The sequence below is a fragment of the Lolium perenne genome, chromosome 4 (assembly GCF_019359855.2).
Source record: "Lolium perenne isolate Kyuss_39 chromosome 4, Kyuss_2.0, whole genome shotgun sequence".
Taxonomy (NCBI): domain Eukaryota; kingdom Viridiplantae; phylum Streptophyta; class Magnoliopsida; order Poales; family Poaceae; genus Lolium; species Lolium perenne.
Window position 1 is genome coordinate 356,900,718 of NC_067247.2, and position 17,732 is coordinate 356,918,449.

The 17,732-nt window shown below is 49.6% G+C and overlaps 1 protein-coding gene across 1 annotated transcript in view; it reads right to left on the reverse strand.

The window, feature by feature from the left end:
• The window catches only part of LOC139830280 (uncharacterized), an 80,470-nt gene that overhangs the window by 50,257 nt on the left and 12,481 nt on the right, over window positions 1-17,732 (reverse strand). The window contains exons 2-4 of the mRNA XM_071818287.1: window positions 1,023-1,149; window positions 682-945; window positions 429-604 (exon numbers count right to left, since the gene is read on the reverse strand). Of these exons, the coding sequence (XP_071674388.1) occupies window positions 429-604; window positions 682-945; window positions 1,023-1,149 (567 nt within the window). The remainder of the gene's footprint in view (window positions 1-428; window positions 605-681; window positions 946-1,022; window positions 1,150-17,732) is intronic.

The following is a 17,732-nucleotide window of genomic DNA, read 5'->3' on the forward strand; positions in this document are numbered from 1 at the left end:
TTGTTTCATTGTTTCAAACAGGAACTCTACTCGGAGTCCTCCTCTTCAGATTGCTGGTAGCTGGAGCCGTCGTCGCTGCCGCCAGATCCGGCTTCAGAGTCGTCTCCAGAATTTTCTCCGGAGTGCTCGCTGCTGGATCCGGATCCTTCCCCATAATACTCTGGCTCGCCTGCTTCCTCCTCTGCATCGGAAAAACCTTCGGGCAGATTGTGCTGCTTGTACCAGAACGAGTGATCCACTCGCCTGACAAACAGCTCTTCATAGCCTTCAGTTTCCGCGAGGAGGGCGCTCATGTCGGAACTCTCGGGGGCTCCGCGTGCAACTTGCGCCAGGTTGAGTAAGGGGAAGAAAGCCTTGCAGGTGGCCAAGACTAAGGAGGCGGCTCCGCATGCTGAAGACTTCTGCCAGTCCTTGATGAACTCCGGCACCTGTCGCATGAGTTTGGTCATCGTGTCGATGACTGTGGTTTTGGCCTTCTTCAGCGACAGAGCCGTGGCGATTCCGCGACAGGCTCCAAACAGCGCATCAATTGAGATCCGCGCTTCATCGTACGCCTCCGTCCTCGTCAGGTTTGAGTCCTTTGTCCACTCAAAGCCGAGGCTTGCTGTGAAAGAGAGAGATTCAGTTCCCTCAGAGAAAACATGCAAGGTGGTCGGAGCAACGACACGGAAAAATGCTTACGAAAGATAAGCTTGTCAATGGCTTCCGCCTCCGCTTCTAGGGCTTTGTTCTTGGCAATTATGGAGATCACGCGGCCTTGGCTTTTCTCCAGCTTGTCGATCAGTTCCGCCTTCTCACGGGCATGCTTCTCGGAGAGCTCCTTCCTCGCCTCAGTCTCTTTGCTTGAAGATTCTTTCATGAAGTTTTGGAGGGACTCGTTCTCCGCCTCAAGCACCTTGACCTTGGCGGATAGTTCATCAAGCGAGGAATGCTTGGCAGTTTCTTCTGAAAGCAGAATTGAACATGTTATGCACCCTAAACAACTGTCAGCACAAAAAAAAGTAAAGATCCGGATCTCGTACCTTGAAGTCGGGTCTCAAGCAGCTGGATAGCCTTTCGGCTATTTTCCGCGTGTTCGCGCAGTCCCTCGATCTCCTTGATTTGCTCCAGCACGTGAATGCGCAAATCTTCGTGCAGTTTCCGCGTGGACTGAGAAGCAGCAGAGAGTTAGTCGGATATTAAAATCTGGGGGGCTGGCGAAGATTTCAAAGGCTTGGATAAACATTTCAAATTTCCGCCTAACAGTACATTTGGAGAAAGCATCGGCTAATACATGTTACACGGAACTATATCACCCAATGCTTGGGGGCTAGTATTACCTGCCGCACTTCCTTGTGCTTGGCGAAAAATTCCTTCAGGCTGTCCTCCAGTTCCGCGAGATAACCCACCTCCTCTTCCGGCTTCCCCCATACCTTATTCAGCATGGCGGAAACTTCCGCGTGACGCTCGGCGAGGGAAAGTTTTTGGAGGGATGAAGTTGGCTCGAGGCTGACTCGGGTCGCATTGGTAACTTGGAGGAGCTTGACCTTTTGCTCTTGCTCTTCCTCAGTAGGTCCCGCGAAAGCGGAACTTGGTTGATCTGGTGGAAGAGTGGGTGAGGAGGTCCCCTGGGCGGAGTCGCCATGGTGGGCAGGGTCTTCCGGAAGGTCATCAAGGTTAATGATGTCCTTCGGATCCGGCTTGCTGGCAGATGAAGCTTTAGGCGGAACTTCCACCTCAGGAGTGATAGGGAAGGAAGCCGGAGATGGTTTGGCCTTCTTCTTAAGGACCCTTGGGGCCTTGGGAGGCTGGCTTCCGGAACTTCAGGAAAACATACAAATATAAGAGCGAGTGTTAAACCAGAACTTGGGTCTCGGAAGAAGACGCTTACCCGGAAGGCTTGAAAAAGTGCTGGATGGCAGGCTGCCCCTTGTTGCTGGTGTTAATCAGCGCGAGGCGCTTCTTTTCCGCTTCAGCTTTCCGGGTAGCCGCGATGCTGAGCGTTTCGCGGGGGCGTTTCGCGTGAGGGCTGGAAGGGGCTGGCTTCTTCCTCTTCGCGGGACGTGGAGCTTCAGGAGCTTCCGCCTCTGACGTGGCTTCCGGATCCGCATGGCCGGTGGATGGGACTCGGAGGAGAGTTCCAAGTTGATTTTCTTCAAGCGCCTCGAGCTAGTTCAAAGTTACACTTAGCCAAAAGTTTGAAGAAAAGCGATAAACCAAAGTCAAGACGACATACCGCAGTTCCGGATCCCTCCGTGTGGATGTCTTTGTTGCATACGTGAACGTGGAGTTCACGTGGGATTTTGATGAGGACCCGGATCCTCTTGTCGATGGCGTCGGCGGAGAGATTGTCCTTGGTGGCGCGCATTGGATCGTCGCGCCCTGTGTATTCAAACATCAGGCGATCCCTGTGTTGCAGCGGCTGGATCCGCTTCGTGAACCAGGAAAGGGTTAAGTCTTTTCCCGTCAGCCCCTCCTCCGTAAGCTTGCAGATCCGCCTGACAGCGCGGGTCAGCTGAGGCGAGTCGGAGAAGTGGGGGCAGTGCGTCCATGACGGAAGCTCGGTGGCGGGGCAGTTCTTGAATGGCGGCAGCTTCCTGTCATTCGCGGGGTCGGAGACGTCCTTCAAGTAGAAGAAACCCCCAGACCAGTACCTCGCGGATTCATGACGGTCGGTAGGGGGGTAGACGCGGCCCGGGCGGATGATGAAGGTGACAGATCCGCAAGTCGCCAACTCGGAAGTTTGGCGGATCTTCTCCTTCTTCACAGAAAAGTAGTATTGGAAGAGAGAAAGCTCTGGGGTTACCCGGAGGTGGCCTTCGCAGAGAGCGACGTGGTTGCTGATGGCGAGCACGCTGTTCGGAGATATGTTGTGGGGTTGGAGTCCGTATGTCTTCAGAATCTCCCGGAAGAAATCCGAAGGCGGGAACGAAAATCCGCGCTCCACCAGTGCCTTCGTCAGCACCATCTCGTCGTCCCTTGGAGCCGGAGCTGGTTCGTTTGGAACTAACCTCCAGCTTCCGGGTTGCAGGAAACCCTCCGCCTCGAGGTTCTTCAATTCCATCTCGCTGGTGGTACAGGGCCACCACTTTCCCTTAGCTTCGGAGTCGCGCTTCCGAGCTTTCGATTTCTTGGCAGCCTCTTCCGCCTGCTGCTCCGTCTGACCCGCCCTGGAGGTTCTTTCCGGGTGAGCTGAGGTCCCCTCAGTCTCCTTGCCGGAATCCTTTGAAGGATCCAGCCTCACTGGAGCGAAGGGAGGAGGGGCTGAGGAGATTGGCGTCGCCATGATCGGTTCCGAGGTCGGAGGCGGAATTGTTGAAGACATCTGAAGAAAAAGAGTTTGGCGGAAACTTTCCTTAGTCGGATCCCACTTCGTCTTCCCCAAATTCATCCCTACCAACTACGGCGCGAAGTTGGAGCTCGAGGACTTACCGTAATGGTGCGTGCGGTGGTCGGAGTGGCCGGCGGCGAATTTTCCGCGCGGTGGTTCGCCGGAGTTAAGAACACGAAGAACACTGCGGCGGAGGGCTCGCTCCGACGATGCTCCGGTGACTTTCCGGCAGGTTCCGGCGCGGCGGAGAAGAGGCTCACGGGCGGCGCTCGGCAGAGAGGTGAGAAGGGGGTGAATGAGGGGTAAAGGGGTCGACGGCTGATATTTATAGGCTGAGGGGATAAGATTCGTGTTCCGCATCCTGTGGTCGGAACGCAAGCGTCGCACCGTTGGATGTGTGACACGTGTCCCAAACCCTAGCGGTAAAAATGGCTAGAGATAAGTTACCGCGCGAATCGCGCGAAAATGGCGCCAGAATTGGCGGAACCGTTTGAGTCTTTTAAGATTCCGGGTAATTGCGTGAAGATAAGTTGGCTCTCATTCGCGAGCAGGGAGTAACCCGGAAATGTTCTTTGGAACGTCGATGGATGAAGTCCCGCAGGATGAGAGCATTTTCCGGCTGTAGGTTGGAAAAAGGAGAAAATGCAAAGTTGGAGCTCTTCAAGTTTCTCCGCGTTGCCGACGGTGCCGGAAACCTAAGGAGCAAGCATGGCGGAAACTGCAGGCGAAACTCGGAGAACTCTGGGGGCTACTGTTGTGGGTATACTTCATGGGTGTACCATCGACAGTGCCTAGATCCGGCAAGCCCGGGTGGCCCACAGACGGTGATGAGGCATGTGGCCCATCGGGCGGCCCAGTTGCTGTTGATCATGAAGGAAGAAGTCCAGCCCGGATCGATGGCCGGATCCGTACCGACATAGGAGTAACCCGGATCCATGGAGGCCCATGAGGGACCCGGATCCAGTACGACGTGTATGGAAGGCGGATCCGTGACGTGCACGGCAAGATATTGTACCGTAGTTAGGCTATCTGTAATCCGGCTAGGACTCTCCATGTAAACCCTAGATCCGTGCGCCTTTATAAGCCGGATCCCGGGAGCCCTAGAGGCACAACCACAACTCATTGTAACAACGCGAAAGCGCCCAGATAATTCCAGACAAGCAGCAGTAGGCCCTGTCATCCTGCAGGTGTTCCGAAGCTGGGTAACTCGCGTACCACCGTCCCGAGAGCACTCCGCCCTATGGCCCCTACTTCTTCTCCCCCTCGTGAGGATCCCTCCTCCGAGGTACCGTCGATTAGGCAACGACAGAAATCCTAGTAAGGAAATATTCTCGGAATTGGACGAAATCAAAGCCCAGGGGCCTATTTTCTCACGAAGCTTCCAGAAGTCCGAAGGAGAGACGAAGAGGGGCCACGGAGGGGCCACACCCTAGGGCGGCGCGGCCCCCCCCTTGGCCGCGCGGCCCTGTGGTGTGGGGCCCCCGTGCCGCCTCTTGACCTGCCCTTCCGCCTATAAAAAGTCTCCGTGACGAAACCCCCAGTACCGAGAGCCACGATACGGAAAACCTTCCAGAGACGCCGCCGCCGCCGATCCCATCTCGGGGGATCCAGGAGATCGCCTCCGGCACCCTGCCGGAGAGGGTAATCATCTCCCGGAGGACTCTACGCCGCCATGGTCGCCTCCGGTGTGATGTGTGAGTAGTCTACCCCTGGACTATGGGTCCATAGCAGTAGCTAGATGGTTGTCTTCTCCCCATTGTGCTATCATTGTCGGATCTTGTGAGCTGCCTAACATGATCAAGATCATCTATCTGTAATTCTATATGTTGCGTTTGTTGGGATCCGATGAATAGAGAATACTTGTTATGTTGATTATCAAAGTTATGCTATGTGTTGTTTATGATCTTGCATGCTCTCCGTTACTAGTAGATGCTCTGGCCAAGTAGATGCTTGTAACTCCAAGAGGGAGTACTTATGCTCGATAGTGGGTTCATGGCTGCTTTGTCAACTGTTTCAGTGACAGAAATTTCTAAGGTTGTGTTGTGCTGTTGCCACTAGGGATATATCATTAGTGCTATGTTCAATGATGTAGTCACTAGTTACATTACGCACCATACTTAATGCAATTGTCTGTTGTTTGCAACTTAATACGGAGGGGTTCGGATGATAACTTTGAAGGTGGACTTTTTAGGCATAGATGCAGTTGGATGACGGTCTATGTACTTTGTCGTAATGCCCAATTAAATCTCACTATACTCATCATGATATGTATGTGCATGGTCATGCTCTCTTTATTTGTCAATTGCCCAACTGTAATTTGTTCACCCAACATGCTGTTCGTCTTATGGGAGAGACACCTCTAGTGAACTGTGGACCCCGGTCCAATTCTCTTTACTGAAATACAATCTACTGCAATACTTGTTCTACTGTTTTATGCAAACAATCATCTTCCACACAATACGGTTAACTCTTTGTTACAGCAAGCCGGTGAGATTGACCACCTCAGCATTTCGTTGGGGCAAAGTACTTTGGTTGTGTTGTGCAGGTTCCACGTTGGCGCTGGAATCACTGGTGTTGCGCCGCACTACATCTCGCCGCCATCAACCTTCAACGTGCTTCTTGACTCCTACTGGTCCGATTAAACCTTGGTTTCTTACTGAGGGAAACTTGCCGCTGTGCGCATCACACCTTCCTCTTGGGGTTCCCAACGGACGTGCCAACCACACGCATCAAGCAAATTTCTGGCGCCGTTGCCGGGGAGATCAAGACACGCTGCAAGGGGAGTCTCCACTTCTCAATCTCTTTACTTTGTTTTTGTCTTGCTTAGTTTTATTTACTACTTTGTTTGCTGCACTAAATCAAAATACAAAAAAATTAGTTGCTAGTTTTACTTTATTTACTATCTTGTTTGCACTCTATATCAAAAACACAAAAAATTAGTTACTTGTTTTACTTTACTTAATATCATGCATGTTTTTATTTCACTAGTTAAGCATAATGGAAAACAACAAAAATATGAGAGATCTTTATGAGCTTTATCTTGAATTAGGACATGATGTGTTTGAAGAGAGAATTAAAAAACCCATGGAACTTTATATGCATGCTAATGGGAATGTTATTAATATGAATGCTTTGAACACTATTGTTGCTAATGCTATGGAAAATTCTAAGCTTGGGGAAGCTGGTTTTGATGAGCTTGATCTTTTTAGTCCCCCAAGAATTGAGGAGAAAATTTTCTTTTATGATTACAATATGCCTCCTATATATGATGATAGCCACTTTGTTGAATTTGCTCCCACTACAACTAATAAAATTGATTATGCTTATGTGGAGAGTAATAATTTTATGCATGAGACTTATGATAAGAATGCTTTATGTGATAGTTATATTGTTGAGTTTGCTCATGATGCTACTGAAAGTTATTATGAGAGAGGAAAATATGGTTGTAGAAATTTTCATGTTACCAAAACACCTCTCTATGTGCTGAAATTTTTGAAGCTACACTTGTTTTATCTTTCTACGCTTGTTGCATTATGATTCTTGAACTTGTTTATTTACAAGATTCCTCTTCATAGGAAGCATGTTAGACTTAAATGTGTTTTGAATTTGCCTCTTGAAGCTCTCTTTTGCTTCAAATACTATTTCTTGCGAGTGCATCATCAAAACTGTTGAGCCCATCTTAATGGCTATAAAGAAAGAACTTCTTGGGAGATAACCCATGTGTTATTTTACTACAGTACTTTGTTTTTATTTTGTGTCTTGGAAGTTGTTTACTACTGTAGCAACCTCTCCTTATCTTAGTTTTGTGTTTTGTTGTGCCAAGTTAAGCCGTTGATAGAAAAGTAAGTACTAGATTTGGATTACTGCACAGTTCCAGATTTCTTTGCTGTCACGAATCTGAGTCCACCTCCCTGTAGGTAGCTCAGAAAATTAAGCCAATTTACGTGCACGATCCTCAGATATGTACGCAACTTTCATTCAATTTGAGCATTTTCATTTGAGTAAGTCTGGTGCCATTTTAAAATTCGTCAATACGAACTGTTCTGTTTTGACAGATTCTGCCTTTTATTTCGCATTGCCTCTTTCGCTATGTTGGATGAATTTCTTTGATCCATTAATGTCCAGTAGCATTATGCAATGTCCAGAAGTGTTAAGAATGATTGTGTCACCTCTGAATATGTCAATTTATATTGTGCACTAACCCTCTAATGAGTTGTTTCGAGTTTGGTGTGGAGGAAGTTTTCAAGGATCAAGAGAGGAGTATGATGCAACATGATCAAGGAGAGTGAAAGCTCTAAGCTTGGGGATGCACCCGGTGGTTCACCCCTGCATATATCAAGAATACTCAAGCGTCTAAGCTTGGGGATGCCCAAGGCATCCCCTTCTTCATCGACAACATTATCAGGTTCCTCCCCTGAAACTATATTTTTATTCCATCACATCTTATGTGCTTTTTCTTGGAGCGTCGGTTTGTTTTGTTTTTTGTTTTGTTTGAATAAAATGGATCCTAGCATTCACTTTATGGGAGAGAGACACGCTCCGCTGTAGCATATGGACAAGTATGTCCTTGGTTTCTACTCATAGTATTCATGGCGAAGTTTCTCCTTCGTTAAATTGTTATATGGTTGGAATTGGAAAATGATACATGTAGTAATTGCTATAAATGTCTTGGGTAATGTGATACTTGGCAATTGTTGTGCTCATGATTAAGCTCTTGCATCATATGCTTTGCACCCATTAATGAAGAAATACATAGAGCATGCTAAAATTTGGTTTGCATATTTGGTTTCTCTAAGGTCTAGATAATTTCTAGTATTGAGTTTGAACAACAAGGAAGACGGTGTAGAGTTTTATAATGTTTTCAATATGTCTTTTATGTGAGTTTTGCTGCACCGGTTCATCCTTGTGTTTGTTTCAAATAAGCCTTGCTAGCCTAAACCTTGTATCGAGAGGGAATACTTCTCATGCATCCAAATACTTGAGCCAACCACTATGCCATTTGTGTCCACCATACCTACCTACTACATGGTATTTTCCGCCATTCCAAAGTAAATTGCTTGAGTGCTACCTTTAAAATTCCATCATTCACCTTTGCAATATATAGCTCATGGGACAAATAGCTTAAAAACTATTGTGGTATTGAATATGTAATTATGCACTTTATCTCTTATTAAGTTGCTTGTTGTGCGATAACCATGTTCACTGGGACGCCATCAACTTTTCATTGTTGAATTTCATGTGAGTTGCTATGCATGTCCGTCTTGTCTGAAGTAAGAGAGATCTACCACCATATGGTTAAGCATGCATATGTTAGAGAAGAACATTGGGCCGCTAACTAAAGCCATGCTCCATGGTGGAAGTTTCAGTTTTGGACAACAATCCTCAAATCTCAAATGAGAAAATTATTAATTGTTGGTATATGCTTATGCATAAAAGAGGAGTCCATTATCTGTTGTCTATGTTGTCCCGGTATGGATGTCTAAGTTGAAGAATAATCAATAGCGAGAAATCCAATGCGAGCTTTCTCCTTAGACCTTTGTACAGGCGGCATAGAGGTACCCCTTTGTGACACTTGGTAAAAACAATGCATTGTGATGATCCGGTAGTCCAAGCTAATTAGGACAAGGTGCGGGCACTATTAGTACACTATGCATGAGGCTTGCAACTTATAAGATATAATTTACATGATGCATATGCTTTATTACTACCGTTGACAAAATTGTTTCATGTTTTCAAAATCAAAGCTCTAGCACAAATATAGCAATCGATGCTTTTCCTCTATGGAGGACCATTCTTTTACTTTCAATGTTGAGTCAGTTCACCTATTTCTCTCCACCTCAAGAAGCAAACACTTGTGTGAACTGTGCATTGATTCCTACATACTTGCTTATTGCATCTATTATATTACTCTATGTTGACAATATCCATGAGATATACATGTTATAAGTTGAAAGCAACCGCTGAAACTTAATCTTCTTTTGTGTTGTTTCAATGCCTTTACTTTGAATTATTGCTTTATGAGTTAACTCTTATGCAAGACTTATTGATGCTTGTCTTGAAGTGCTATTCATGAAAAGTCTTTGCTATATGATTCACTTGTTTACTCATGTCATATACATTGTTTTGATCGCTGCATTCACTACATATGCTTTACAAATAGTATGATCAAGATTATGATGGCATGTCACTCCGTAAATTATACGTGTTATCGTTTTACCGCTCGGGACGAGCAGAACTAAGCTTGGGGATGCTGATACGTCTCCGACGTATCGATAATTTCTTATGTTCCATGCCACATTATTGATGTTATCTACATGTTTTATGCACACTTTATGTCATATTCGTGCATTTTCTGGAACTAACCTATTAACAAGATGCCGAAGTGCCGATTCTTTGTTTTCTGCTGTTTTTGGTTTCAGAAATCCTAGTAAGGAAATATTCTCGGAATTGGACGAAATCAAAGCCCAGGGGCCTATTTTCTCACGAAGCTTCCAGAAGTCCGAAGGAGAGACGAAGAGGGGCCACGGAGGGGCCACACCCTAGGGCGGCGCGGCCCCCCCCTTGGCCGCGCGGCCCTGTGGTGTGGGGCCCCCGTGCCGCCTCTTGACCTGCCCTTCCGCCTATAAAAAGTCTCCGTGACGAAACCCCGCACCGAGAGCCACGATACGGAAAACCTTCCAGAGACGCCGCCGCCGCCGATCCCATCTCGGGGATCCAGGAGATCGCCTCCGGCACCTGCCGGAGAGGGGAATCATCTCCCGGAGGACTCTACGCCGCCATGGTCGCCTCCGGTGTGATGTGTGAGTAGTCTACCCCTGGACTATGGGTCCATAGCAGTAGCTAGATGGTTGTCTTCTCCCCATTGTGCTATCATTGTCGGATCTTGTGAGCTGCCTAACATGATCAAGATCATCTATACGTAATTCTATATGTTGCGTTTGTTGGGATCCGATGAATAGAGAATACTTGTTATGTTGATTATCAAAGTTATGCTATGTGTTGTTTATGATCTTGCATGCTCTCCGTTACTAGTAGATGCTCTGGCCAAGTAGATGCTTGTAACTCCAAGAGGGAGTACTTATGCTCGATAGTGGGTTCATGCCTGCATTGACACCTGGGACAGTGACAGAATGTTCTAAGGTTGTGTTGTGCTGTTGCCACTAGGGATAAAACATTAGTGCTATGTTCAAGGATGTAGTCACTAGTTACATTACGCACCATACTTAATGCAATTGTCTGTTGTTTGCAACTTAATACTGGAGGGGGTTCGGATGATAACCTGAAGGTGGACTTTTTAGGCATAGATGCAGTTGGATGACGGTCTATGTACTTTGTCGTAATGCCCAATTAAATCTCACTATACTCATCATGATATGTATGTGCATGGTCATGCTCTCTTTATTTGTCAATTGCCCAACTGTAATTTGTTCACCCAACATGCTGTTCGTCTTATGGGAGAGACACCTCTAGTGAACTGTGGACCCCGGTCCAATTCTCTTTACTGAAATACAATCTACTGCAATACTTGTTCTACTGTTTTATGCAAACAATCATCTTCCACACAATACGGTTAACTCTTTGTTACAGCAAGCCGGTGAGATTGACAACCTCACTGTTTCGTTGGGGCAAAGTACTTTGGTTGTGTTGTGCAGGTTCCACGTTGGCGCCGGAATCACTGGTGTTGCGCCGCACTACATCTCGCCGCCATCAACCTTCAACGTGCTTCTTGACTCCTACTGGTCCGATTAAACCTTGGTTTCTTACTGAGGGAAACTTGCCGCTGTGCGCATCACACCTTCCTCTTGGGGTTCCCAACGGACGTGCCAACCACACGCATCAGGGCGGCACCCCGCTTGATCATTATTTAGTAGATCTGATCCGTTACGGTTGCTCCTTGTTCATCAAGGATTAGTTTAATATCTGCAATAGTTAGGCCTTACAAGGGGCTGGAGGATCCAGCGGCACGTAGGGTGTCGTTCGCTAGTCCTAGACAGGATGTTCCGGGGATCAACCTCATGTTGGTTTTTAGGCCTTGTCTAGGATCGGCTTATGATCACCGTGCGTGGCCGCGAGGCCCAATCCTGAGTAGGATGATCCGATTATTCGGTGAAAACCCTAAATCGTCGTAGATCTCATTAGCTTTATCTTGATCAAGCAGGACCACCATATATTCGTGCACCTCGTACGAATCATGGGTGGATCGGCTCCCTGAGCCGATTCACAGGATAACCTGAGAGCCGATCGAGGCTCGTATTTAATGTTTACGTGTATGCCATGCAGGAAACTAAGCGAGGCATCTCCATCACCTTCCTGACCAGGTATAGGTCAGGTGGCACGCCCTTGCATCAGCATCGGACGTGTGTACCAGAAGGCTTTGCGGGCCGTCGCTCGGAGGGACCTCGGCCAGCCGCAGCCCTAGGTTGTTCCCGGCTCTACGGTGTTGCCTGTCGCTGCCCGCCGGTGGGTTTTGGCAGCAACACATTCTGGCACGCCCGGTGGGACAAGCTTCTACATCAACCACATCGCCATCTACATCTGAGATGGCGGACGGCACGCCAGTCACGTACGAGGATCTGACCGATGAGCTCAAGAAGAAGTATGACGAGATCAAAGTCATCCTCGAGGCCGACCTCATCGGCTCTTTCCACAGAACCCGTTCACATGGCATCAGGTGGAAGGGGTTCTCGCCTAATGGTGCACTCGATGGGATAGACCTCTCTGCCCCGTCAGAAGAACGCACCAGGTCCCTGCGGCAGGAGATCAACTACTTGGTGGCTCACTCGCTACACCGCCACTCTGAGAACTTGGTCAACACGTTGGAGCGTGTCGCTCTTCGCGTGATCCAGGAGATCATGAGGCACCAGTACTCGCCGTCAGGACCAGCTCTCGGGACGCATCAAGGAGAGTTGCCACTCCAGTCCCGTCCACCGCTGCCATTTGCGTTGGCAGCACCAGAAGTGCCGGCTTCACCGGCATTCGTCGTCTACAAGATCGGTGGTGACCCTAGTGACTACCAGTTCTTGCCTGAGGCGCCTAAGGAGATCCCTCACGGGTACACGTGCACGTATGTGCCAGATTGCGGTAACTGGGCGCTCACAAACCAGGCCACAACATCAGGGACTTCGGGGAAAACAGGAGGGACGTCAGCAACAGATCTTGAGAAGCAGACGTGGCTTACTAAGTACGCCACCCCGACGAACCTCCAGAGCTCAACTCCTGCAGTTGGCTCAGAGCTGGAAAAGCAAACATGGCTGGCTAAGTACGCCACCCCGGCGAATCTTCAGAGTTCAACTCCTGCAGCCAGCACAGCGGATCAGATCAGTACCATACTGAGAGATCAGTTCGGCATGGTGCCGAAAAGGAGGGCAATCGGCTATTCCAAGCCGTACCCCGACGACTACGAGATGATCCCGCTACCACCTAAATATCGGCTCCCTGATTTCTCCAAATTCAGTGGATCAGATGGTTCCAGCTCCATCGAGCACGTAGGCCGATATTTGGCACAACTAGGACCGGCCTCAGTGTCGGATCAACTACGCGTGAGGCTCTTCTCACAGTCCCTCACGGGATCGGCTTTCGGGTGGTACACCTCGTTGCCACCAGACTCCATCCGGACTTGGAAGCGATTGGAAGAGCAGTTCCATATGCGGTACCATTCAGAGGCTTCCGAGTCCGGCATTGCCGATCTAGCACAACTACGTCGAAGCGTGGAGAAGCGTGACGGGAATACATCCAGCGCTTCGGGAATCTTAGGAACCGATGTTATTCGGATCGTATAAGTGAAAAGGAAGCATTCCAGTTGGCAGTAGCGGGCCTCGCAACACCGCTCAAGGACATGGCCTCCCAAGCGGACTATCCCTCATCGGCGCACATGGTTCGTAAATCGTCGGCATATGAACAGCGCCACCGGACCTGTGCAGGACAAATTCAAGCGTGCAGTAGTCCTGGTCGATGCAGAGGAAGACGAAGTTTCTGCGGGGGAGATCAAGAGGTAGCAGTGGCTGCATGGACTCGGGGCGGAACCCCCGTGTCCTGCACATGGGTCCAGCCACCAGGCCCGCCCCGGGGGGTTGAGTTTGACGTGCCCTCAACTGAGCACCGCTTCGACCTCCTGCTCAGGGAGTTGCGGTTGACGAGTCCCGAAGGTCTCAAATTCCCCACGGTGCAAGAGCTGAACGGAAAGCCATACTGCAAATGGCATAACTCGCTCTCCCATGCCACCAACGACTGCAGGGTATGGCGTCAGCACATCCAAGCGGCGATAGAAAAAGGGCGTCTGATTTTCAACCAGTACGCCATGAAGGTCGACACCCAGCCCTTCCCCGCCGTTAACATGGTGGAATGCACTTACCCCGAAGGTTGCCAGCCAGGGTCCTCGTTCAGCATCAACATGGTAGGACCTGGGCATCACTCTGGCAAAGATGGAGACGAGGGCAGCTGCTCTCGTAGCAAGGACACAGAGGAGGCCGCTCCACGCGATCGGCTCCGTCATGATGGCAAGCGCTACGTCACAGAGGGAGAAGTGAAGAACATGAGATATCAGCGACCCCTCTCTGATCACCTCCTCAACAAGTATGTGAGTCAGTATGACCGACGCTGACGATCCAGTGATGATGATGAAAGAGATCGTCTGGCTAGAGAAGCCAGAAGATATCGTCGGCATGATCGCGATGAGGAGGAGCACGAGCGCCGTGCCAAAGAAAAATCAAGGGAGCAAGACGACAACGACAGGCACTGGGACTGCCCCTTCTTCAGACACTGCTGGGATTCAGGAATGAGCCGATTGCCCACAATCGGCAATTGCCCAGAATGCAACCAGAAGAAGAAGGAGGCAGCCAACGTGTCTGTGTTCAGGCGCTTAGGGCCTCTCCCGCCACAAAGCAAATACGCTGAGTCCCCTCGGTGGGCAGATCTCGAGGATTCAGAAGACGAGGGACAAGAAGAAGAAGATAGGTACCACCGGCCAAGGTGGTGCCCTGATGGACTCAGCCGTTCACAAAAGCGCAGGGTTCAGCGATTGCGCGGCCTGGAGGAAGCCGAAAGGTTATACTTGCATACGCTAAGGAAGGCACGACCTGATCTGGCTGCGAAAGTTCAGCGAACCCTGGATGAAGAGGGTCGTCCACGAAAAATGGAGTGGCGCCCCAAGCAAAGGAAAGCCGATGATGAAACATCGGCTGGCACAAACATGGTGTTCATCCTCCCTTCGGAGTTCAGTGCTCCAGGATTAGACGAGGCACCTGTGGCACAACTTGACTGCGGCCCACGGCCGGTTATCTTTGAGAAGCCACGAGAAAGAAGCTACAGACATCTGAAGGCCCTGTACTTGCGAGGTTACATCGATGGGAGGCCTGTAAATAAGATGCTGGTGGACACCGGAGCGGCAGTCAACATCATGCCGTACTCTATGCTACGTCGGCTGGGACGCTCTAGCTCAGATCTAATCAAGACCAACGTGACATTGAGCGATTTCAACGGCCAAGCATCTGACGCACAAGGTGTTCTGAACGTGGATCTGACCGTAGGAAGGAAAACTATCCCTACAACGTTCTTCATCGTCGATAGCACGAGCACTTATGCTGTTCTGCTAGGAAGGGATTGGATCCACGCCAACTGCTGCATTCCCTCCACGATGCACCAATGCATAATACAGTGGGATGGAGATGAGGTAGAGGTCGTCCAGGCCGATGACTCAGCCGAAATTTCGACGGCTGGCGTGAACGCATGGGAAGCAGCAGGCCAAGAACCCCTCTCAGGTATCAATTTGGACGACTGCGAGCGCATCGACGTGACGAAGGGAAGGGTTAAGCTGGTTTTATCCACTGGCCTGACCATGTAGCTGAAGCAAAGCGATGAGCAAACGTGGCGAGGCTGATCCTTGTGATCGGCCCCAAAAATTATGAAGGAGCATTACAGAACCTTCAGTCAGCGCTTCAATCGATATGGAGGCCGATTCCAGCAATCGGCCAAAATTATCTTCACCACGTGTTCTGCTTGTGTTCAGCATCGAGCTACTGGGCAGCGGCCACGTCGGCGGATGAAAGTCAGCACGAATCCTCGCGGAGCCGACGTGCAAGTGCAGTGCCCTGGCTAACCACAAATGCCGATATCTGCAGTCATCTGGCAGATTCGGCTCGGGGGGCATATAGTCAGATGAACATGTGCAGATAAACATGTGTAAACATGTGTGCAGTGAAACATTGGGAGCCGATTAGGAAAAATCGGCCAGTAAAAAAAATTTTTTTTGGCATCGACTTTAGAACTAAGAAACGAAGCCGATGCGCAGCCATCGACTCTAGTGCAATTATACGAGGTTTACCGGATCTCCACCAAATCCAGTTCAGCTGTGGGGCCCTCTGCTTCTTCGCGGGAGTAAAACGATGAGAACTTCTTCAGCTGCTTTGAGCCGATCCGGGTTCCTGAACCTTCTTGTCGAGGATTTCCAACCTTTGATACTAGTTCAGCCGTGTTGACAAAAGGAGTATATCGGCTTTCTAAGGAAGAAAGGTGGTCGGCTTTGGCGCATCCTCTCTGATATTCTCGCCTCGAGTAAGGCTCGGGGGGCAGCAGGCCTGGTGGACGCTCTGTTCAGGAGCCGATTGGGGTACCATCGGCTGATCTTTCGTCGCGACCTTCTTCACAAAATGATGAGTGTTAAAGAAGACCATTAGGTTTGGTTGGAAGAATTCAAAGGCTTCCCTGAAGATTCTACATTATCCACCAGATTTCAAGATCATCAGTTGAAGAATGGAAGGGTGAATTTTAAAGGACCGATGCGTTGCTATCGGCTCATTACGCGTTGGCAAAGGGGACAAATCGGCAAGGTCGGTATGAGAGGAAATCGGCTAAATTAAGCTCAAAGGAAATCGGCAAAATCAAATTGGGAAAAGTTCTTCATTGATAGGCGAGATTTCTTACATAAAGAGCTGATTGCTCTCAAAAGGAAGTACTAGGGGATACATTACCCCATCTACTGCTACTGGCCCTATACTAGAGGTCCTATCTACGGGCCGTCACTGCCCTCGTCGTCGCCATCGTCGCCACTGTTGGCGCTGCTTCCGGCGGGCTCGTCGTCGCTCCAATGGCCGCCGACCGGGCCCTCATTGTCCTCGTCCTCTTCATCAGCGTCATCGTCGCTGTCGAAGTCGCTGAGGTTGCCCGGCCAGGGGCAGAACCGCTTGGCCGGCGGCTCGTCGGAGGAGGTGTCATCCTCCTCCTCTTCCTGCTCCTCCTCCTCCTCCTCGGAAGAGGTGAAGTCGCAGGAGAAGCGATCGTCATCGCTCTCCTCCTCCGTTTCCCCGTCGGCGAGGAAGCGGAGGTCGCTTTCCCCGTCGGTCAAGGACTTATCGTCCTCAGACCAGACGGAGAAGTCATGGCTGGACTCCTCCCCAGCTTCGATGGCGCGGCGGGTGTTCGCCGCGTGGACTTCCTCCTGGGTCGGTGATACGTCTCCAACGTATCTATAATTTCCGATGTTCCATGCTTATTTTATGACAATACCAACATGTTTTGTTCACACTTTATATCATTTTCATGCATTTTCCGGAACTAACCTATTAACAAGATGCCACAGTGCCAGTTCCTGTTTTCTGCTGTTTTTGGTTCCAGAAAGGCTGTTCGGGCAATATTCTCGGAATTGGACGAAATCAACGCCAAACCTCCTATTTTTCCCGGAAGCGTCCAGAACACCGAAGAAGAGTCGGAGAGGGGCCAGGGGGCCACCACACCACATGGCGGCGCGGGCCAGGCCTAGGCCGCGCCGGCCTAGGGTGTGGCGCCCCCAGGTGCCCCCCTGCGCCGCCTCTTCGCCTATAAAAGCCCTTTCGACCTAAAAACGCAGTACCAATTGACGAAACTCCAGAAAGACTCCGGGCGCCACCGCCATCGCGAAACTCCAATTCGGGGGGACAGAACTCTCTGTTCCGGCACCTGTAGGACGGGGAATTGCCCCCGGAGCCATCTCCACCGCCGTCTTCACCGCCATCTTCACCGCCATCGCTGCTTCCATGATGAGGAGGGAGTAATCCACCCCCGAGGCTGAGGGCTCCGCTGTAGCTATGTGGTTCATCTCTCTCCCATGTACCTCAATACAATAATCTCATGAGCTGCTTTACATGATTGAGATTCATATGAGTTTTGTATCACTACTATCTATGTGCTACTCTAGCAAAGTTATTAAAGTAGTTCTATTCCTCCTGCACGTGTGTAAAGGTGACAGTGTGTGCACCGTGTTAGTACTTGGTATATGCTATGATCATGATCTCTTGTAGATTGCGAAGTTAACTATTGCTATGATAATATTGATGTGATCTATTCCTCCTACATATGCATGAAGGTGACAGTGTGCATGCTATGTTAGTACTTGGTTTAGTCTTTTGATCTATCTTACACTATAAGGTTACTTAAACATGAGCATTAATTG